The sequence below is a fragment of the Poecile atricapillus genome, chromosome 11 (genome assembly GCF_030490865.1).
Source record: "Poecile atricapillus isolate bPoeAtr1 chromosome 11, bPoeAtr1.hap1, whole genome shotgun sequence".
Lineage (NCBI taxonomy): Eukaryota > Metazoa > Chordata > Aves > Passeriformes > Paridae > Poecile > Poecile atricapillus.
Window position 1 is genome coordinate 19,120,986 of NC_081259.1, and position 24,215 is coordinate 19,145,200.

The 24,215-nt window shown below is 47.2% G+C and overlaps 1 protein-coding gene across 9 annotated transcripts in view; it reads right to left on the reverse strand.

Annotated features, from left to right (window-relative positions):
- The window catches only part of NEO1 (neogenin 1), a 159,068-nt gene that overhangs the window by 34,758 nt on the left and 100,095 nt on the right, over positions 1 to 24,215 (reverse strand). For 5 of the 9 annotated variants that reach the window (XM_058846650.1, XM_058846649.1, XM_058846655.1 and 2 more), the window contains exons 7-11: positions 23,651 to 23,771; positions 5,995 to 6,214; positions 1,768 to 1,922; positions 1,142 to 1,290; positions 66 to 204 (exon numbers count right to left, since the gene is read on the reverse strand). In XM_058846650.1, the coding sequence (XP_058702633.1) occupies positions 66 to 204; positions 1,142 to 1,290; positions 1,768 to 1,922; positions 5,995 to 6,214; positions 23,651 to 23,771 (784 nt within the window). The remainder of the gene's footprint in view (positions 1 to 65; positions 205 to 1,141; positions 1,291 to 1,767; positions 1,923 to 5,994; positions 6,215 to 23,650; positions 23,772 to 24,215) is intronic. The other 4 variants (XM_058846654.1, XM_058846657.1, XM_058846653.1 and 1 more) reach the window with 1 other exon arrangement.

Sequence of the window (24,215 nt, forward strand, 5' to 3'; positions counted from 1 at the left end):
TTGTCGGAAATTGCCAGATAATTCCTGGAAAAACCCCAAAAGAGAAAGAAGTGGAGCAGCTTTACCGTCTGACAGGGTCCGGACCACCACGTCGTGGGTGGAGACGCCGGGGCCGTGTTTGTTGTAGGCGACCACGCGGAAGCTGTACTCGGTGAACTTCTTCAGCCCCGTGACCGTGTGGGACAGGCCCCCCACATCCACATCCTGTCCCCAATGACACCCCCAGCACAAGCTCAGGTCAGCTCTGCAGTGCCAGCAGCACCACAGAGTTCCTGCACAGCCACCCACAGCTCTGTGTCACCCTCGGGCACAGCCAGGACTCGGGAGGATGCTCTGAGCTTCCAGGAGAAAATTCTCCCTGTCCTATTTAAATCCTAACATGGACATTGGGCCTGGATGTGAAAAGAGACCTGGAAACTCTTAAAATCATCATATTATCATTATAATCAAAATAGTGGGATGCAGAAATACAAAAGGAAACAGCCCTATTTAAAAACTGATGTGAAAAATATTTAAAAGCTAAGAATAATATTCTTCCCTTTGCTTTTTAAAGCTGGAATGATACTGATAGGCACTCAGGAAAGTGGCTGTGAGGACTGGGATTAATCCTCATTCTCAAGTGGCAGCCCATACTTCTACAGACCACACTGAATGCTTCAGTGGGATACTAAGAAAATTAAATTAATTGGAAGCTCAGCAATATCAAAATATCAATCACTGGGTCCAGGAACTCAAGAAAGTTTGGATTAGGGATCATGCCAAAATCAGTATTTGGCCTGAACTGCTAAAACCCAGTCTGTAATTCTGTGGGGCTTTAATATCATATAAAAGCAGTAATTTCATCTTTAGTATCATCTGCACCAGAACAGCTCAACAACGTCATGGCTGCTCTCTGCCTTCTCCTGTCGTGATATGATGGAATTCCCCAAAAGCCACTTGATGTTGACAAATATCAAAACAGGGAATCACCAGTAAAACAGGTTTCATTCCCAGCCCAGACACAAACATTTCACGTCACAATTCCGATTTTAAGTATTTCCCGCATCTGAGGCTAAAGGATTGGGTCTGTCAGAAAAGCAGCCCCTCCCCAAGGTGCCCACAGCCTTTCAGGGCAGCCTGAGCGGGTGCAGCAGGCCCGTACCTGCTCCGTGTGCTGGCCCTTCTCCATGTAGTAGAGTTTGTAGTTCTGGATGTCCCCATTGCCCGAGAGCGGCGTCTCCCAGGTGACGGTGACCGAGGTGGGGGAGCCGGAGAAGGCGCGGATGTTGGGAGCGGGGCCGGGCAGCTGGACTGCAACACAAGGGGAGCTCTGTTAGTCCCAGGCCTGCTGTGCCCAGCCCTGGCCAGCAGCCCAGGAAAAGGGGGGATTTCTCCCACTGTGACGTTCCACACGGATCCACCGCGGGATGGAAAGGTGGGACCAGATTCCCAAAGTCAATCCTACTCCCTGGCTCCCTTCTGTCTAGAATGACCCTGACAAGTGACTTGGCATTTGCCTAAAGTTTTCTCTTTTTCAGTTAATGACCATTTAAAAGTATTCCTGTTATAACAGTTCAGAGAATTTAGCAAGGAAATGTCCCATCAGTTCTTAACAGTGACAATAAATCCCACAAGCCCACCGAGCTGGAAAATCTTTGGAAACTGTGATCTGCAAGTACAACTTTTAAAAAGCATCAGATTCTGGGGAAGGTTGTGAATGGGGAGAATAAAAAATAAAATCAGTATCGATCCCAAAGTGAGGAAAACTCCAGGAACATCCCAGCTCACCCTCGGGCTGTGTCGCCACCTTCAGCAGTGCCGAGCTCTCACCAGGGCCGTGCCTGTTCTGGGCCACAACCCGGAACACATAAACTGTCTCTGGCATCAGGTTCTGGATCATCACCTGCGTCTCTCCAGGACGACTCGTGTTTTCCACACGTTCCCTTGGGGAAACAAAAGGGTTGGGCACAGACACCACCACTGATTAGTAAATGAGGAGTAGCTGCTCCTGCAGTCCCACCTGAATGGACCCAGTGTGCAAATGCCGTGGGATTTACGCTGTGCTCCCTGCACAACACCACAAGTGCTGCTGACAAACTGCTCCCAATTCTGCGCCTTCCCTTTGCACAAAACCCAACACGCTGAAGGAACAGAATAAATTACACTTGACACCCACAAACTCGGAGTGCTTTCTTTGTTATTCCCGTGACAGCAAGTGATAACTCACAGTGACAGTTTATCCTACAGCTCGGGAGCCAGCACAGAAACTATTTTAGCAGCACACACAGTCTGGCGAGATTTAGGGCATTCCTGTTAATATTGTGGGGTTGCTTTTTGGGGATTTTTCAAAGGAGCTGTTTGAACATGTCCTTCTACCTCCAGCCTTGCCTGGGCTCTTTGCTGATGTTTGGATTTGTTCAGAACACCCAGGGCACAGCCGTGGCACTGACGCTGCCTCCACACACAGCAGAGGCAAAGCAGCTTTGCTGGACCCAAGTGGAAATTGCAGCAGCTCCTGGAGACAGATCCAGGCTAGCAGAGCCCACCCAGGGAAGGAACACTGGCACGGGAAGGGGCAGCTCTGTCAGGATGAGCTGGAAGCCCTGAGGCAGCTGGGAGCAGGCAGGGGTGGCTGGAAGGGGCATTGCTGCTGCTCAGTGACCTGCAGGGAACCCCTGGCACCAGAACACTCCCCCTGCGGAACGAGGCCTCCGCCAAACACCACCCAGGAAACTCCAACTCCTCTTATCAGGGTTGAGGGAGAGATTAGGAGATCAATCATTAAACTAAGGGCAGCCTTCAGTTCAAGGCTTGCCCGGAGCTGTGGCTGGGTAATGCTGCCCGTCCTTCCCTGGGAAGGAGCTCCCTGGGAATGCCAGGAACTCGCAAAGGAGCAGTGAGAAAGTTCTCACTGAGCAGTGCAGGGGGCTGTGCCTGCCCTGAGCCCCATCCTGCCCCTCTGGGCTGCCAGCACTGACACCTGTTAAAGCATTTCTCAGAACCATCCCAGGCTCCCCCTCCTCCCTTCCAGCCACTCTGCTTCACTTTCTATCAGGGAAATACAATCCCCAAACCCACATTTTTAATTTATTTCTTTTTACATCCACCCGTGTGGTTGATTTAGCAGAACTTGGCTGAAAACATTCCGAAATCCCTGTTGGTTTCTGCACTATTAAACTGTACCTACAGAGAGGAGAACAATGCACTCTCTGTAACTAAATACCTATTTACCCCCATTTTCTAGAATGTTCCCCTTCATAAGCTCAGCTAAAATGGCACTGCATAAACAGCTTCATTTATTTCAGTTTTTTATTAATTTTCATTGCTATTTTTTCCACTTTGAGCACAACATTTTCTTGAAAACATGTTTCCAAGTGGAGCTTCCTTTAAGACGTGATGTAGCTACAAGAATGGGATCTGAGAGCCCAGCCTAAAGTGCCAAGGGATTCACAGCTGTGGGATAACATCCAGCCCCCATTAACATGCAAAATATAGCATTTTCTGCTTCGAGTGGAAGTGCACTCCCTGATTCGATCTGGGGAAAAATGGTAATCAGCAAACAAAGGTTATTATTTAAAATTAGAAAAAAAAAAAGAGAATTATTTTACTGGAAAGATAACATTTACCAAAAATAAATAGACACGTCAGAGTATTGCAAATTTTCAGTAATAACCAGGAATGTGGCTTCACAACAGCATGGTAAAAATAGGGAGAGATTAATCTAATTAAGTGCTGCGTGAATCCTTCCTTTATGGCTGTTCCTGGGGAGCCTGGAGCACCTTTTCCAACGTGCTCAGGTTGGGATAACAGGCATCAAGCAGATGGGCCCCAGGAACGACTGCACTACCCTGCAGATCGTAATGACTGCTCCATGATTCCAATCTAATCCCCAATTAAGGAGCTTTGGAAGCTCCAGCTAAGGTTCACAGGAACTCTCAAGCAGCCAAGGGAAGAGCCTTCAGTGCAACCCCAGGAATTTGGCTGGAAATGCCAAGGTTAAAGTTGCACTTCTATGTAAAAAAGCACCTTTGGGGAGCTGTCAGGGAATGGATGTTGTGTGTGCCAGCTGTGGGGCCTGGCAGGGAGCTCCAGAGGCATTCTGAGTGTGATTACACACAATTAAACTCCATTTGCTGTGTCTGAAGCACACCACAGTGAACTGTGAATTCAGCAGGGTCTGAGCATCCTGCATGTGTAATTTACCACCTCAGACCAGCAATGTGCCATTATTGCTTTTATTTTTATCCAGTTCTTGAAGTCTGGGGTTCTTCCGCCTGAGTGCTTGTCTAAAGTTCCCCAGAATTAAACCTCCCTGCAGCACTTTTCAATTTTCACACCCTTTCCAGGACAACTGCCTTGAGGGTGAAGTAAATAAATACCTGACAGGGGGATGAAATAACCTTGCAGCTGTGTGAGACAGTAACTTCCATCTCATCAGATCTGATCAGACCCCCAGATCTCCAGGGGGGTGGCAGGAAAGCCCCAGGACACCCCTTCATTGCCACCTCACAGCCTCCAGGGGAGCCCCTCTGTCACCGGGCTGAGGTGGGACAAGTCCCAGCTGGTGACACTGTGCAGCCCCTGAAGCAGAAATGTCCCCTCCATTGCTACTCCTTCATTCTGAAATGCTCCTCTTGGAATCACAGAATGGATTGGGTTGGAAGGAAAATGAAAAGTGACCCAATCCCACCCCTGCCATGAGCAGGAACACTTTCCACTGTCCCAGGTTGCTCCAAGGCCTGTCCAGCCTGGCCTTGGGCACTGCCAGGGATCCAGGGGCAGCCCCAGCTGCTCTGGGCACCCTGTGCCAGGGCCTCACCTCCCTCACAGCCAGGAATTCCTCCCCAGTATCCCATCCATCCCTGCCCTCTGGCAGTGGGAGCCATTCCCTGTGTCCTGTCCCTCCATGCCTTGTCCCCATTCCCTCTCCAGCTCTCCTGGAGCTCCTTCAGGCCCTGCAAGGGGCTCTGAGCTCTCCCTGGAGCCTTCTCCTCTCCAGGTGAGCACCCCCAGCTCTCCCAGCCTGGCTCCAGAGCAGAGGGGCTCCAGCCCTGGAGCAGCTCCGTGGCTCCTCTGGACTCTCTGCAGCAGCTCCAGCTCCTCCCTGTGCTGGGGCAGCTCTGCAGGTGGGGTCTCACCTGAGGGGCAGAATCCCCTCAAATAAGTCCAAGGGGCAGAGGTGAGGAGGCTTTGCCATGGTCCTGGCTCTCCCCTCCCTGACCAGGTGGAAACTGGAGGAAGCTGAGCCAGCAGAGGCCAAGGCAGTCGGAACCTCGGAGCCTCAGAGGGATTTGGGTGCTCCTGCACACTTCCTGCTGTCCCAGCGTGCTCCAAGCCACATCCAGGCTGGAACACCTTGGATATTACCAAATTAAGGGAGTAACAGAAAAACAACATTTGTGAGGCAAATAAAATGTTACTAATTGCCTCAATTAATTGTCATGAGCCTGGACAAGATGTCTATCCACAGGATTAAGGAAGAGCAGGAATTCCCCTCTAGAGTGTTTTCTCTTCCAAATGACTTTGCATCTCACACTCTCATCAATAAGGTGACAGATAATTTTCCCTTGAGTAATAAATCTGATAAGCTAATCTGCAATTAATTAAGCATTGCTCCAAATGAATGTTCACTTCAGCCTCCTCAAACTTATCACAATTTGAAACTGTAATTCCGAGCAGTAGATGCCATCAGGAAGGAGAAGGGGCAGACTGGTATCATCCACTGGGATAATACACCACAAGTGCTGACTGGGAGGCATCCAGCAGATTTCTGATCACTGATTCCTCGGAGGGAGCTGGCATTTAGCACTGCCCACGGTGTCTGACCAACCCCATCACACAGCCTGATGTGCCTCTTGCTGCCAGCATCGCAGGGATGTTGCTCTCTGGCCCCAGCAGGCTGCTGAAGGCAGGGAGCAGCTCTTGGAAGGGGAACGCATTCCCTCCACCCCACAGGGCTCCCAGTGTGCCAGCGAAGCCCAGGAGTGCCAGCAGAGCCCGTGCCACGTGTTTTACCTGTTGATGCCCTCCTTGGTGTAGAAGATGGAGTAGGTGAGGTTGTCTCCCTGCGGGTCCGAGGCCGGCGGGCGCCACGTGAGCCGGATGAAGCGAGTGGACACGAGGGTGGCCACGACGTCCCGCGGGGCGGAGGGCAGGGGTCCCGCTGTGGCTGGTGCTAGATGGTCATTAGTGGCACTGGTCAGTGAAGTGGGAGGTAATGTTGGGATGGCAACATCTTGGCATGTGCAAACATTGGGGAATATGAAGGGCAAACATCACCACGGTTTAAAAAAAAAAAAGAGAACAGAAAAAAAAACGTAAAAGAAATAAACAAAACCACGATGGGAAACAGAAGAAAATGAACACACAAAAAAGGCCATTAAACTGAAGGCTGACATGCAGGCAGAGGTAACTACTGACCACTAATGGGGAGTACAGGACACGGCACTGTCAGGCAAGCAGACCAAATCTCCACTGTAATGGAAGTGGCAGGGGAGGGAAGGGTGGAACTGGGGGTAAAATAGACCTGAGCAGAGGATACCAGCAGCAAAGCAGTGTCATTGCTTTGTGACCATGGCTTAAACCCCAACCTCTGTTAATTACTCAAATACACACCCAGACCCCACTTCCCACTGTAGCTCATTAACATGCACAATTCAATTAATGATTCTCAGTCGTAACAAAATGCCAGCTGAATACAGAATTCCTTGCAGTACAAACTCATCCAGTCAAACCCTGCAGTCATTTCACATGGAGCTGCCTCCTGACCTGGCTGGGTTCTGCCACTGCCCATGGCACTGGAATTACTGGAATTTTCCCCACTGTTTTCTGGCCATGAGCACTCTTCCTCTGTCCCACAACACCGACTTCATCATTTTACAGTGACTCTAACAAGCACAAGCAGCTCTTGCTCTGGATTATACCCACACTCTCCAAACTTTTAGCCTCAGTCACATCTTCCTATGTTGCTAGTCCAAGGCAGGATAAATCCAGGGATTATTGCATTAAAAGGTTGGTGATTTAACAGCACAAGCTGAACCATAGGAAGGGCCATCCTCCAAATCCTATTAAAGCAATCCAGCCAGTAAATGTAACAGTGAGATTCTGAGCAGCTGGACCCCAATTACCACTGAGTATTCCAAGCAGCACAATTAGCAACAAACCCCCAAAGCTCAGGATACACAGATTTTTTTTCTGAATTCTTAACTATTTACCAAGCTCAAGCCACCTGATGACATTTCCCACATGGGAATCCATGCTGCCAAATACATTTATTTTTTCATTAATTATGGAAACTAACTAAAATTGCTCTGCTTTTCCCCAGAAAGAAATGCAGGACTAGAAGAGCTGTTGTTGAGCTGCAGCATGTCCACCAGAACATGTGGATTTGTATTCTGATACACAACACGAAAACCTCTCAAAAAATCTGACTAAAGGAGAAAATGTTGTCTGAATGACCAAGCCCTCAGGGAAGAACACTGAGGAGTCTTCTATCAGCAACAACCTGATTTTAAACTGTCCAAGCCCCTTGTGACCCCAAGCAGCAGCTTGGGAGGTCCTCACTTGGCAGAACTCTCATTTTTCCTGTTCTGTTTCTTGGGCAGGAACCAGCCATGGGTTTTCATCAGATGTGTGCAGTGTAACACCAGTCCATGGGCAGGACTGGGAGACACATTCCCAGAGCCAGGAACATTTTGGCATTCCACATACAGATCACAGAGAGACGCGTACTCCAGGGTATCTCCTTAATTATCTCCTCCCCACTCTAACAGCTAAAGATCCCAATTAAGTGCTCTCCAGCAGCCCCTCCTGATCAATACATGACACCATTAATTTCACATTCATTGCAAAATCTATTTTTATCTACCCCCCCTTTTTTATGTCCCATAATTGGATTTCTTGCAGGAATGCACCACTTTTAGCTCTTCTGGCCTCAGCCAGGGCCCCATTTCCCAATTCCAGCGCCCTGAATGGGGCCAGGGGATCTTCCCAAACCATCTCCCTGCTCCTGAATGACATTCCAGTGCTGATCCAGTAGCACATCAGGCTTCCCCTGTGTTTAAGCTCCCTTGGATTGGAGAGTTCCTCACTGCACCTGACAAACTCCTTTTTCAGTGTTCCCACTGACAAACAAGGGATGGAACTGCTAAACTCTCCCTGGTGTCCAGTGCTTCCAACACTTTTCCCACTTGATTTCCAGTTCACTTCCAATTCCAAACACTCACACTTGGGTTCCTCTTACCTGTCTTGGCAATACTGTCAGGTGATCTGCTTCAAATTACACGGTTTTGATGCAAAATCCACCCCTTGCTCATCATTAAAATTCATTCACTTGAGTTAAAGCAGAGTATTTTTTAAATTCATCTTCTTAATCTAAAGCCCATCGTGTTTTTCTTCCCGTACCATGAAATGGATCCATCTCTTCTGAAGCGATGTGCACACAGAGCTGATGGCTCTGGGAGAGCTGCCAGGATTTCCCAGAGAACAGAGCCCAGTTCTATCCTTGTGCAAGGCTCAGCCCAGGAATGTTCCTTCCCACAGCATCACAGGAGAGAGAACAGGCACAGACAGCACAGCCCTAACGGTGCTGGAAGGATCAGCTGGGACCCAGAGAGAGCAGCAAGGAGCTGAAAGGCTCCAGGTGAGGTGATCAGGGCCAGGCCCCAGAACTCCCCCAACACTGCACTTCAGCACTTCTGGGACTGCCAGGAGCTGGGGGATGTAGCCCGAAGATCAAGGCATTTCCTTCCTTTTTCCCCTCTATTTCCTACAAATGCCTCAAGTGCTGTTACAGAGCTTCATCCTCAGCTGGGTGAGCAGAGTCAGAGCTGTGTTAATGAGCAATTAACATCCAAATTAGCTCTAACCAGTCAGGGAATGGCTTTGTCACTTCCAGCTTTCAGCACTGTGGAAGAAGCAACTCAAGTCTCTGTAACATGTCCTTCATCACTTCTTGAACAGTAACTCCAGTTCTGGACTGTTCTCTGCAGTTATTCCTACACAGCTTCCCATGAATCTCATTTTTTTAAAAGCACATTCAGCAAGTGACTTGTGCTTTGCACCATGATTTATGTCCTACTGTGGAGTAACTGGGACCAGAGGGATGCTGGAACTCCTGAACAACTCCAGGCAGAGTTCCACTCCTGCATCCTGGTCACTGCAGGCCAGGCAGCAATTCCCAGCAACATGAGAAGGAGAATTTTAAACTTTCCCCTGGAAATTATTTTCCCCATGGAAATGGTTTTCCCCATGTCCTAGAGCATTCCAAGACACAGGAATGTGTTTGTGCTGCTCAGGTGTGACAGCCACAGTGGCAGCCAAGGCAGCCCCACAGGAATCCCAGGGATGCAGGGGGAGAGGCCATTCCAGCTGCTAATCCTCAAGCCCCTCTATCAAACTGCCCTTCCCAGGGTCCTTCTGGGCAGACACCAAACACTGAAACTACTTTATCAAAATACTTTGCAGGGTGTGCAAACACCCACAAGGATTTGGACTCGAATCAATCAGTAGCAAGGTTTTAATTGGCCCAGCACTGGGCTGGTGCCATCCAAGAGGTGAAGGTGTCCATGGGGTGGGTGCACTGGTGTGATCCCATCTTTTCACCTTGTAGGAAACCTGTGGGATAACAAAGAGCTGGAGCATGCCTGGAGAGCTGCTCCAGGGCTGCCACCCAGGGGGCCCAGGAGATCTTTTCCAAACAACTCAGCCACACCTGAAAACCACTCACGGAAACAGCTCCGGTTGTTATGAAATCATTGGAAATACTTTCCACATTGTCCGGCCCCTCCGCTTCAGATTTCCCTTTCCCTGCCTTCCCCTCTCCGGAGGTTTTTGGCGTATCCAGGCTTCCTCCTGTTTGGCAACAACATTCCAGTGATAGCACTGGCTCCAACAGCACGGCTGGGGAACAGGAATGTTATCTGCTCCAGTCCCCCGGGTGCCCGCCTGGCACTGCCACCCCTGCCCCTGAAGGAAATGCAGGGCTTCAGATCCAGAAACACCTCAAGAACTGGTTAAAGGTCATATTCTGGCTGATTTGGCCATAGCCAAGGGTTTGCCAGCCCTCCTTACAGCACCTGCCTGAGGGGAGTGCTGGGGATTTCAGAAGCAGAAGGGGCATTGGAGAGTGATCCAGGTGTTTCTGTATCCGATGGAGCTCTGGAGCAGCTCTCACCCCAAACACCCAGCAGGGACCCAAGGGCATCCCCCAGCCCAGAGACACGGAGGTCCAAGACTGCCTGGGGTGCAGGCAGGGGGCAAGGGGCAGGAATGGGCTGGGAAGGAAGATCAGCTGTGCCAGTGAACACATGGAGGGAGGAGATGGATCCAGCACATGGAGAGTGGGAAGGACCTGCCCAACGGGAATCATCCATGGGGACAGCGAGGAACAGGGACACCAGCTAATACACAGAGAAGGAGAAGAGAAAGTCCTCCTTGGAAGGAGTTCAGGGAGGACTTTAGATATCTGAAATACTTTGAAACATGATTTCAGCAACTGAGATCTACTGTCACCAAAAATAGTAAATAATTATTTTTCCAACAAACCTGTTGGGGGGAAAAAATTATCTAGGACATTCAGATCTTAAATACTCTAATATTTTATCTGTATTCCCTACAAAAAACATACCTCAGAGGCACCTAAATGTTTAATTTTGACTTGAGGTATTCATATAAAACTGTATACTCAGTAAATAATATTTTTCTCATAAACCCATTTAACTGATTCCAGAAAGGTAATAAAGACTTTTAAACTTTTTCTTTTACCTAATGCACTGTTCTAAATTTGAACTTTGGTTCACGGTGTCCCAATGGAAGGATTCAACTTGGATCAGGATTAGGCAGCTGTGATCCTGCAAAGAGTCAGAGTCAAGTCCCACTGATTTCATTATGCTCATTGTATTTAAAAATACCAGCAGCATTTGGCTGCAGTGCAATAATAAGCATGAAATAACAAAATTAACAAGTTCACACTAGAAATTTTGCTCTCTCTCCTATTTTTCACCCATGATTTTACTTGTATCCAATTGTTGTCCTTGTTCAAATGCTTAAAACATAAATTTCCAACAGAAGGGATCACCTTGTTAATCCCAGCTGTTCCCTGAGTGATACCACACTCAAAGAAAGCCACGTTACCTGGCCCAAATAATTTGTCCCAGCACAAACAGCCACAGTGCTGAAGCTGGTCTCACCAGGTCAGCTGTAATAATGAAATTATGGAAAAATTCCCTTCTCTTCCCTTTGAAAAACTGACTTAAAGAAATCTCTGGGACTCCTGTTCCTCCATGAATTGCTGCTGTCGTGCAAAGCTGGAACAGAGGCTGAACAGATGTGGAAAGAAGAGGGTGGAAAGCGATTTCTGCTTTATAGAATAGACACAAATGTCCTGAATCTGAATCCTGAATGTCCCTGGAGCTCCAAGATAGCCATCATCACCCCTATTCCCCAGGTGTAAGACAGATCCACGTCTGCTTGACATAAAACCCCCTCCAAATTTAGCATTTTCTAGACTTAATTACCCCTCATGAGCTAATCTGAACTGCAGGACTTTGTGTGTGATTTTGGAAATGTGTCAGAAAGACAAAGACATGACCAACATCTCAAGGGAAGCACAGCTGGACACAGAGCCACTGAGCAGGGCATCCCTTTGGGAATTACACTGCACACAGCCACTGACCATGGCATCCCTTTGGGAATTACACTGCACACAGAGCCACTCACCATGGCATCCCTTTGGGAATTACACTGCACACAGAGCCACTGAGCAGGGCATCCCTTTGGGAATTACACTGCAGGAACTGTGGAGCCACTGACCATGGCATCCCTTTGGGAATTATACCTGCATCTCACCCAAGGGAGAGTTTTGAGGACATTTCCCTGGATCATCTCACTCAAGGGAAAGGTTTGAGGACAAGAACCTGACTCAACACTTGGAATACATTTTGTTCCTTGCACACTTAAAAAGCCAAACTCAACGCCCACCCTAAGGAACACACCCTCTCCCACCAATATCCCTCATTTTCCTCACAAATGGAACAGAGATGCCTCCTTATTTATTCCTCTGTGCTGACATGTTTAGCTTGGAACAGGCAAAATGCCTTATTTTTAATTTTTAATTGCCTTAGATTAATTTACATCACCACTGGGAGTGAGAGCTGTTACTTACTCCTCACTCAATGCACAGTGTTTTTACTCCCCAAAAATCCAAAGTGTTTGACTGCCACTCAGTGATTCTGATTTTTAGGCATTTATTTGCTTCTGTTTTGCATTGTGAATGGACACTGCTGGGTGCTCAATAAACTGGGATATATAAATATAGTGATAAACACATTCTGACTGGGGCCTGTGTTTTAAAGGAAGTCATAAAAACCCTCCTGATAACGAGCCCTCCTCCCGTTCCCGTTTCACCATGAAATGCTTTGGTGTAGAGGAAACAATTTGATATTTTCCTGTCTCATAAAACAACCCTTAAAAAGGCGTGACAGCCCTGCTGACAGATTCCAGGGAAATGGAGCAGGAACCCCCTGGTTCCAATCACATCCCAGTGCTCCAGGGGAGGATGCAAAGGAAAAAAGCCCTGCAGGGATTTCAGTCACGAGAATCAGGTTATTAAAAAAAGGGAAATAAACCAAACACACCTCACCTGTCCCCGAGGAGTTTAGAACTGCTTTGAAAAACATTTTGTCATTGGAAAGAAATTCAAACCATAGCACATATTGCAAAATAATGGGTATGACCTTCAAATTCAGTAGTGACCATTCAATTTTTTTAAAAATACTTATTTTTTACCAACTACTCCTTGAGAAAAAGAATCAAAAACCCAAAACAAAACCAACATAAAGAACCTGAGGCAAGAAAACTGCCTGGGAGTGCCCCCAAAGAACCCTGGACAGGGTCTTCTTTTACTGTAAATCATCAGCTGAACTCTGAAGAATTCAAGAAACCTCCTGAGAGTGGCAGAGCCTGAAAGAGCATTCTGCAATCTGACTTTAATAGTACCAGCAGAGCTGTGACTTTATTCCCAAATAATGCAGCCTTTGAGCAGCAGCAGTGAATAAAACCCCGTGTCCTGTGCAAAGGACTCAGCTCTGCACATCCCAAGGGCTCAGGATGGCTCTGAAGCTCCCCCAGGCCGGGCCAGGAACTCCTCCAAGGGGTGCCCTTGGGCACATCCCAGCTCTCCCTCGCGGTAGCCACAGGGCTGGTGCTCTCCAGGGAAGGGGAACAGCAGCTCTGGGAGTGCTGCAGTGATGCCAGGAATCCTGCAGGCAGTGCAGGAATGGTGCAGTGCAGGAATGGTGCAGTGCTGGCAGAGCAGCACCACTACAGCCCTGGCAGTGCCTGGACGGGACATGGGAAGCTCCTTCCAGCCCAAACCACCCTGGGATTCCACAGCCACACCTCGACTACCTCAGGACAGATTTCCAAAGGAACAGCACAGTAACAGTCTGAAATAAAGAAACCACTGAACACAAATCCTGCTGCTGCTCACAGATCACTGACAACCCCTGACCTTAACCTGCAATATTTCCTTTACGTGACTGCCACGTCCTCCAAGTACCTGTGGGTGAGACATCCCCCTGTCCCTGCCTGGGACACCTGCAGGGGTACAAGTTACCCTACAGGCTTACCCTGCATGGCTGCTTTTCTCCAAAAAACCCCTTGGAAGTGGGATATCTTTTTCTTTTGTTTGGGAGCTGCTGACACTCGGAACAACTCGGCAGCACCAACTGTGCCAATATATAATATTATATATTATCTAATATCTAATCTAATATAATCATAATACAATATAATATAAATAACAGGATATTATTTAAATTAATTATTAAGGGCTTATTTAAGTACTTGTTTCTTACATGTATCTACCACACTCTATTTGCCTTCCATTTAGGTTTATACACAGTATTTTTTAAGAGAGAGAAGGTCCCCTCAAACCTTCTTTTCCTCTTTTAGTCTATAACCACCTACAGAGCAGCACTATTAGACGTGGTTCTGGATTTTTTATTAATTTTCACTGGATTTCTCTCCTAAAGGCCACATGTACCTTGCTGCCCACCTCACACCCACCCATTTTTGTAGAACTAGAAGAGTGTCAAGATATTTGAGAATCTTGTAAACTCTTAATTAAAAGATTATTTTTCTTTCCATTTTTAAACTTGTAATTGTACTGTTCACTTGCTTCCTCATATTTCTAACTCTAACAGAAAAAGTGAATCCCGTGAGTATTTTTAAAACACCACTGCTTTTCCCAGCACGGAGGCTTGGGAATTTGGTGTGCACTTCCCAGCAAGCAAGAATTGAAGGTTATTCCCCAGAAATACATGATGGGGTTTATAGCAAGAGATGAAACATTAAAATGTGGATCTGCTGTAGTCCTTGACCACTGTTAAAAATGCCCAAAACCCAAGTTTTTAAAGCAGTTTACAAATGTAAATTGGTGTTAAAGAAGGGCCAAGGTGGAATGTCCACCTCCAGTGAGCTGTGACCTGGATCCAGGTATGACTTTCCTCCCTCTTTCTTTTACTTCAACACCTCCAGTGCTGATGTGCCACCAGGAAAACCACACAGAATCCATCTGTCCTTTAAAGACTCTGGATCCACAATCATGAGTTTCTTTTTGGGGAGAAGAGAGACGATAGGAGAGGGGAAACAACCAGGAAAACAAGAACCCCCCCACTCCAGGCTGTTCTATTCCAGTGAGAACACCGACACTTTACAGCTGGTTTCAATACTAAACACACATTATTAAAAATTATACTTCTTTGTTAGATTTATGGTATTTCTTTAGGGAATAAACCCCATGGGCCCACACAGGTTATCATGTCAATAAATACCAGGGGCTTTTCCCAGCTCCAGATCTTCATCAGCTTGAGTCCTGTTACCCACTCAGCCCAAGTGAAAACCAATCCTGTCCCTTCTCTCCAAATGGCATTCAGCTGTCTCTGCTATTCCTGTATAATTTAGCAACTCTGAAATATAAGCAACCAATTAAGACCAAGCCCATGTGTTTGTTCTCCCCGCCGGTGCGAGACTGACAAAATCTGATCTTTTCCCTTCCAACACGAGCCTGGGATCAATTACAAATGAAGGGTGTTTCTGTCAATCTTCACAGGCCTGGATACGAGGAATAAAAGCAGAGGAAATGCCTTTGGTAGTCACGATGGATATCGAGCTACAGCTAACCCTGCCCTTCCACTCAGCCAGGGATGGAAAAAGCAAAGCCACTAAAAACAGCAGCCCTCGTGATGCACTGCAGGGCTGCTCCTGCCCCTGATTGTTCATCCCCTCTGAGCAGGAGCCACAGCAGCCACAGGAGCATCGCCCCACAGCCAGAGCCAGAGCCAGGCTGGTGTTCCCAGCAAACAGCGCTCCTGACACGCCATCACCCAGCCAAGCTGCCAGCAACACACAAAATGGGAGCATAAACAGAACTGGAATGGGGGGAACTCAGTGCTGCTGGTGTTCACAATCAGCTTTTCTGGAGGAAACTCTCTCAGGAATTTGGGATTAGCTAGAAGAGATAAAAGGGACTCAGAGCCTTCTGTACACCTCCTACCTCACTGCACTTCTGCAGTGGGACAATATATATGGAATAATACAGGTGGAGGACAGCAAACTTGTATTAAAGTGTGTTGTGTATTTCTCACAAAACACTGAAGCTTTTTGCTCCTACGGGCCTTGCTCTGCCTCCACTGAACATTCCTTACTTATCACTCCTTTTCCAACATGACATGGAATTTCTTCCAGCCATCAACTCCCTTGGTGAAAAGCAAAATTCAAGGTGCCAGTGCCCGTGTTTCCAAGCACAGCATCCCCACAAGCCTTTATTTGTGGGCTCAGACTGAAGTCACGGCACCCAACCCCGTACAAATTCCATCAGGAGGTTCCCACTTCCTTGCCAAGCCAACTGTAAATACAGCCATAAAACAAGAAATGAAAACTAATAAGCACAATATAAATGCTGTTCTGCTTCCCTGCGATTCATGACACGCTAGCAAACATTAATCTATTCCTAATTTAATCTAAATTAGAGCAATTTATTCAAAGCCTGTGCCAGCTTTAAACATGAATAGGCTACTGAGAACTGCTTAGCTCCCATTTCATCAAGTTAAACGTTCAAGAAGTTTGGGATCTAGGGTGGTTTAATCAGTTCTGCTTCTCAATAAGACTATATATAAGCAGGGCCCATAAAGAGGGAATAAATAAAGATCATTTGTTAAACAGGAATTGAGTCGAGAAATGGAACTGACTGAATTCAAACAGCTCCCAGGCCATTTTGAACAGACATGCAGCCATGAGAAACACAAATGCTGCCTTTCCCTGAGGAATAATAGCTAAGTAATGTAAATTAAAATCAAAATTAAACCCAAAAACCCCACTCTTTCAGCACTAAAGAGGAGCACACACTGCTGTGTTTACAGAAAATTAGCACTGGAGTGTACACAACCGGTACAAAACATTCTCTGAGTTTGGCTTTGGCTGTGAGTGTTTGAAGTCAGTTTGTGATTTCAGATGCTGTTTATGTTCCTGAAGCACAACTCTCCAAATGAGGCTTCCAAGCTGTTCCTGCAGCTCCATCTGACGCCGGGTGGGTGCCGGAGGGCCGGGATGGAGGCAGAGACTCCAGGAAGGCTCTGGGCTCTGTGGAGCCCCAGCACTGCCAGGAGTCCCTCAACATTCACCATGTGCAGCTCAGAATTGGACATTTGCTGCTTTTAAAGCTTTTTGGGGACTAACTTGAATCCTGCAAGTGGAAACCCTCAGGGATACGTGGATATCAAATAGACAAAAGCAGGGAGGAAGCTCCTCTGCTACTCCTGGCTCTGATGATGCTCATCCCATTGGGTTTTCCATTCTCTGACTTTCAGATCTCCCCACTCCACCAGACCAGAGGTTCTTCCCCAGGTCTCCAGTGCCCTCACCACAGAGCTGCTCTCCCAGAACCATGGGCTGCTTTGTGCTGGAAGGGACCTTGAACATCCAGTTCCAGCTCCATCACCATCTCCCACTCCCCCAAAATCCACAGTTCATTCCTTTGAGTATTTTTATCTCTTGACAGAAAATGTGCATTTTTTTCTGCAAGGCTTTGCAGCCTCCCTGCTCCATTTTCATTTATTTCTTCCCTGGTGGATGCTGAGACTCCTGAAAGCCACTCCTGGAAACCACAGGGACCTCTTCCCATTTTCCTTCACTAAGACAAGCAAAATTGGACAAGGCAGAAAGAACACGAGAACATTTTTGTCTGAGAGGAGAAACAGGAGACCCTGCAGAGGAACACCAGAGTCCTCCTTTAGTGCTCTTTGAATAAGAACAATGTATTTTTATCTTGCTCTGGGATTTCATTCACAACACCCTGCAGATTTTTCAAGTACTTCTGTAGTCTCCAAGAACTCCACAGAATTCCATGGACTGAGAATGCTTTCATTCACAACGTGTGACTAAAAAATACTCTAAAGCATCACCTCTATGAGAGAGGGAGCCTGAGAAGGTACATTTAAGATCTATGAAATCATCCAAAATAGGTCCTGAGGTGACATGAGAGGAGTCTGCCTCAGGGTTTGAACCAGGCAAGGCCCTATTGATGGGATTTTTTACACATGGCAAATACCCAAACGTGTAACCGAGTTTTTCAAAGCACAGCACAGTTGGCCTGTTAGTGCCAACTTCTGCATTTCTTTCAGTAGGAGCCAAAAAATGTTAACAAGAACTTCTATTTGCCTCCTACAACAGCATAATGAAGTTTATAGTTATAGAAAACACAGAGTATTTAATCTGTCCTGACTGAAATAAGGTTTTTGACATTGCCTTTAAAGTTCAGCTATAGCTGGGCATCTTTTCAGCCAGTTCAGGGGAGCTGAAATGGCCTCTGTGTGAGGAGCAGGAATCTCCAAATCAGCCTGAAGTGACTTCAAACAGTCCAGTACCATCTGCAGTGCAGAAATGACAGATTTTCAGCACAATCTTAACTGAAATGTGCTGGCTTTGGGAAACTTGGATCAGATTCCTGATGTTCTCCATCTTCCTGGGGGTCAGAGAAACCCCCAGCCCACGCAGCTCCTTTCAGTGCTCCGAGACTGCACGCAGCCTGGGGGAGAGGTACCAACACAAAATGGAATTGTTTGTGCAGCAATGGGCCTGCACAGAATTCAATTGCTTTTAAAAAGCACCAATTTCAGACAATAAATGATGTCTTTAAATGATCCCTCCGAACTGGGATCCACAGAATGCGATTCAGTGGAGGAACTAAGATCATCCAGTGGTGTCAGACTTTAATTAACGTTGTTTGTGATGTCAGACTGCCACCAACACCAGGCACTTGCGCTTCTCCCAAGGAGATCAGCAGGAAACACATCCCACGGGATTGTCAGATTGGCTGTTCCATGCAGAGGACCAGCACCATCCCCAGCCCTGCCTCAGTGCACCAGGACCACGGAGCAGGTCTGGGAGCTCACCTGAGCCCCAACTTGAGCAGAGTCACCTCCAGCCAGGCTGTTCAGGGCCTTGTCCTGGTGTGCCTCCAGTTTCTCCCAAGAGCAGAGTTTTCCAGACCTCCCTGGGCAGCCCTGTTGGACTGCAGCTCCCTCCCGCTTTCTCTGATCAGAAATTCCTCTGCTTGCAGCTTTTCCCTGTCACCATCCCCTGTCCTGTGTCCCCAACCCTGACTGAACAGTAACAGGGGGTCCAGGATGAATCACACTCAGCATATCCAGTATATCACATGCTCCCAATCTCCACATCTCTCCACACATCCCATCATCCAGTTTGGATTTCCCCAGTTTAGCCTCAGGGATACCCTTGGAGACAGCACCAAAGGCCTGGCTAAAGGCAAAGCAAACAAAATCCACTTCTCTCAAGCACAGGCCCAACCATTTCATCTCAGAGGGCCACAGGAAGTGCTGGGCACAGCTTGCCTTTGGCAAATCCATGCTGATTTTCCCAATCATCACCTGTAACACGGCCTCCAGGGGGATTTGCTCCATAACCTTCCCTGAAAAGGTTCCAGCTCCAGCTGAGCTTTGTCTTTCCTACTTCCCTACACTTCCAGGCAATTTTCTGCCTTTGATTCCAGATTCCCTGGGCTTTCACTTTGTGTTGGAGCCCAGTTGGCAGCTCCTTCTTTATCCCTCCTGGTGTCCTGGACACACACTCAACTCCTGCCCTGTGGCGCAGACCTTTCCTGTGCTTTGGTTCTTCAGGATTAAACAGTTTGCCTCTTGTCCAGTAACACAATCTCCTACAGAAATCCACCAAAAATATCCCAAACAAGCCAAAGCCTCCTGTCTGGAAGCTCAAGGCTGGAATTCTCAGCTCTGCTCACCAGCCAGACACAGACAATGGATTCCACCCTACTCTGGAAACTCCATGTCCTGCCTGTCACACACGGAGCTGCCACCCCAGCACCCACACGAGGGTGTTTTTACCACCAGGGCTGAGGGAAAAAGCTCCATCTCCTCCCTGCCCTGCAGGACCTCATCTCCAGCAGACACACACAGGGACAGGGCCCTGCTGTCCTCCCATCCACTGATCCCTGTGCCAGCGCTCCTGGCTGGCTCATTGCCCTCTCCAAAGCCATGAAACACTGGAGTCAGCCCTCCAGGGTGACCCAATTCCCTGCTTCCCTGCCCCTCCTTCCTGAGGAACCTGCACCCATCCCTTGGAGCCATCCCCAGATGTCTCCACGATCCCAAAGCCTCACAGCTCTACAGCTACACACAGATTTCTAATTCTTCCTCCTTGCTTCCCATGCTGGGAATAATTAATCACATGCAGGATACCCTTGCTTGGGCAGAGACCTTTTTTAATGGAAAAACCGAGTTTAAAGAAACACACAGTTCCACTACGACAATCCTGACCTGGTTCCTACAGCACCATATCCAACTCATTCACTCTGAGATCTCCTGCACAATTCTATTTTAATAATTCAATAAAAAAATAAATAAAATAATAATTTAATTCAGTTTTAATATAGTAAAAAACCCCAATTTTGTGGTATAAAAGTACAAGAGCCCCACAAAGCACCCCCCTTCAGTTGTGAAGGTGACACAGTGCATCTGAAAGGATGGTTTGAAATTGTTCTCCCATAACACAGCAGATTTGTTTACAGTCCAGGGCCGTGCTTTCCACAGTGTTCAGGCACCGCTCCTGTTTCTCCCCGGTGCCTGAGTACTCGTCAATGCCTTTCACACAGGGTGACAGGGAACCATCTGCCTCCCTCCTCCTACTTGTTGCCACCTGTTCTTTTCCCAGTCCCCACATGGCAGCGTGAGCGGGGCCAGATTCCCTGGACAAGGCTGGGTTACAGCACCAAGAAACCCCAAACGCCTCCCTTACCCCGAGGGTCTCGCTCACCACGCACAAAAATGCTCTGACAGCGATGACAAGGAGGTATCTGCTCCATAACTGGGACAGCCAGGGGCTGAGCAATGAAGATTGCCAGCAAAGCAAGCTGGGTTTGTGTAAAAAAAGGGGGGGAATGATTGAGAAAGGCATTGCCAAGGCACGATGGAGATTCTGGGACAGGCAGGAGTCCTCCATGGGGCATCTGTAGGACATCAAACCACTCATCTCTTCATCAAAGAGAGAAACAGTGAGACTGAGAAGTCCAAGTGCAGGGCAACGAGGTCTTTGAGGAACTTCCTTCTTTTAGGGAGCTCCCAAATTCTTCCTGCAGGGCAGAGCAGGCAGCAGAGCCACTCCAGTGAGATTGTGAAAGGCACTGAGTGTCCAGGGCCTGTATCACACAGCTTCAGATCCCAAAGTGATTGGAAATCACATGAGAGGCTTTTCAAGTCCCTTGCAGAATTCTACACCTGATGTTCAGTACAGGGGATAAAGAAGATTTAACTCAGACCATTGACCCAAATCTTCCTCTCTCTCCTATCCTTTCAACCTTCCCAATTACAAACACTTGTCCTAAAAATCTCTGCTCTCAATACCATGATTCCTTCATATATTCATGAAAAAACAAGGGTTGTGGATTCTGTGTGGCCAATCCCTTTCCAGATGCAAACTTTTCTAAATTCACAAACAGAATTACCAAAGTTTAGAAGAAAAGCCACTCAAGAAACTTTCAATCCTGTGTTTTAACATTTTCCAGAAATAACTCTCCTATGTACTAAAAGCTACCCAGAACTCACCCCAAACACAAAAAAGCCCAGCCTGAAACGTTTTGTCTGATCAATGATTATATCAAGCTCATCACAGGAGATGAGAGTCACAAATAGGCTTTATACAGGTTTCTGTGTGGCTTTGGGGAATCACCAAATTCCTGCTCTCTCCAAGTCAGAAATTTGTCCAAACACAGAGAACCTCCCTTTGTATCAGATAAATGTTTTCCCTTCACTGCATTTCAAGCTTACACTGCCTTCCAGGGGCACAAAACACAGACGTGGAACTTCACTTGGATGAGGGAATTCACGTGGCCTCCCTGAGAAACTCCCCAGGGCTTCCACTTTCTCATTTGCATTTAGTTCATTTGAGATCAATTTGGTAAGCAAAAGGGTTAATGAGAAATGGTTTGTAAATAGCCAGATGTTTGCCAATTCCAGCAGGAAGGAGAAAACAGAACAGCACGGGAAGGGAAGTGCTAATAACTGAGAAGAACTTTGATGAACATTTAATCAACATTTTTCTCACTGAAGTTATTTTTCAAATTGGAAAAGTTGGCATTTCTCATCAGCAGCTACGAAATAATTAAAAAAAAAAAAAAGTTTTCTGAAATAATGATTGAAATGTTCAGAATAGATTTTTCTCAGATTAGGGGTTTGAATTTTCATATCAAGCCAGCTGCCACTACTGCATGTGATACCTTCTCCCTCTTTCCCAGAGCAGTTTCCTCCTCCACTGCTCATGGACTGAGGGAAGGTGTGTTCCAAACCCCAGGATCTGTATTTCCTCCAGCTGTGGACTGCCAGTTTTCACACATCACACTCATTCCTCGTGGCACTCCCCATCACACCCCCTGCACAGCCCCGTTCCAGATGTGTTCCAGGGCTGTCCCACTGCTGGAGAACAGCATCCCCACGGCCCCAGAGCTCCAGGGACACGGCCTTGGGTGTGTCTCTACACCCCCAGAGAGACTCCAGCACTGCAGCCCAAATCCTCTGGCAGCATGCAAAAGAGAAAGGACATTGTGAGGCAAGGTCCTCCAGGACGGCAGGACGAGGTGCCGGAGCGGAGCAGGAAGGAGAAACCACTGGACAAACAGCAGCGGAGGGAAAGGAAGAGGAGTGAGACCACAGGAACTCCAAGAACAACAGTGAGAGTCATTTACAAACCACTGCTGGGAGCTGGGTGCAAGCACAGGCCCGGGCAGGGCTCCCGAAGCCGAGGCCATTCATTATTCAGTGTTTTCAAACGTGGAGAAAATGGAATAATGCTTCCACTGGAAGGGGCTGCAAACCACTCAGGTAATTAATGCACAGAGCAGAAATTAAATTGCTTTTAATAATTTTTCTGGCAATCTGATGACAGCAGGGCAGCGCTGGATGCAGGCTCCTGACAGTGCTCTGAGGCTGGAATCCCTCAGCTCCGTGGCATTAAAGCTCCTGAGCCCAGGAGGGAGCAGCCTGCATTCCCCAAATCATTTTGGGGAGTACCTGTGGCTCTTCAGCCAGCAGTGAAACACACCCAGATCCAAAGAGGAATTCAGAGGAAGTAGTAAGTGCACAGCTACTCTACAAAACAACTGGAAGATAAATGGGAAATCTCTCTTTATGGCTCATTCCCAAATTTACTCTCTGCACGCTGGACACCAAACACAGGGACAGCAGATTCACACCTGTTTGAGGTGTGAAGTTCCATCAAACCTCCAGCCATGGCTAAAACTGTTTCTCCTAAATCCTCTCCACCCAAATAAGAAAGAAATTAACATTTAAAACAACCCCCTGCAAAAAGGCAACACAAATTACCCCTCGGTGTAATTTTAGTATTTTCTTGTCTGACTTGTCTCCCCTCATCCTCTGCACTAGTGGTTTTCATCCTTGAGCTCTTAGAAATTATTTTTAATTATTTTTAACAACTGTGTGACCTGAAAGAGCAAAACAAGCTGATGCCTTAGTGATGGTACTTGCAGTACCTCTTTCCTGGGCTCTTTAATCATAACACCAATTGTTCTGCTTTGTCACCCCAGCCATGCAATGCAGGGCACTGGATGGGGAGCACTGGCAAGAGTTCAGCACAGGGACAAATATTTACCTTAAACTGCAGCTGTAACCCACCAGATGTGCAGCTGCAGTTTGTGGGAATGAAAAAGTTCATCATTTTTTACACTAATAGCAGAAAAAAGCTTCTGACACTGGAATGAATGACTTTGATATAAAATATGTGATTTGGGGTGTGCTCCATAAGCGTTTCTTGTCCAGGTTTGTGATTTTAGTGACTCTTTTAATTTTGGCTATTCTCCTATTGCTTGTAAACCTCAGCATGCAACATTTCTGACCATGTTTTATTATTGCATCAAATACTGTTCAAAATACAGGATGGATTCTGTAGCATTCCCTTCAATTCTCCTCAGTGTACAGAAAACAACACTGGATCACTCACATGATCCAATGACCAAATGATTTCTTTTTAAAAAAATCACCCTGCTCTAGCTGACTTCTTGACAGAACCCACCATGTGGAAAGGTCCCTCCCCATTTTTGGCTCTCTGCTGTCACAGTTTATCTTACCAAGGTCAAGTATTATCAGCTGGGCTCCAGCCTGGGCATTTCCAACATCGTTTTCTGCAATGCATTGATAGAATCCTTCATCAGACTTCACCAGCCCCAAAACTTGCAGGTTATGTTCTTTCTGAGGAGCAAAGGGAGAAAACAACACTTAGAAATGGGCTGCAATTGCCTAAACAATGGTGTCAGCACAGCACATTGCTGTGGCAGGAGAAACTTCTGACAGCAACTGGGAAAAGAGTGTTTGGAGTTCCCAGATCTCAGCTCTCTTGCACTGAATCCTCATGTTCTAGGGGATCAAAAAGCAGCAGAAGCTCTCATTAATGGCTATCACTTTCTAGCATCACATAGCACTGGTAAATCCTAATGCTTCCTCAGCTGTTCTGGTGGTATTTTGGGCCCTGACTGAACCTCACAGCTCCACAATCCAGGTACACCCGATTACACACCCAATTTCTCAGCTATGTCTCAATAATGCCTTTCACTGCACCTAAAATCTCCCTGTAGAAGCACCCCTGTGCCAAACTCACTGTCCACAGCTCAGTTACCTTTCTATTTCAGCTCCTGC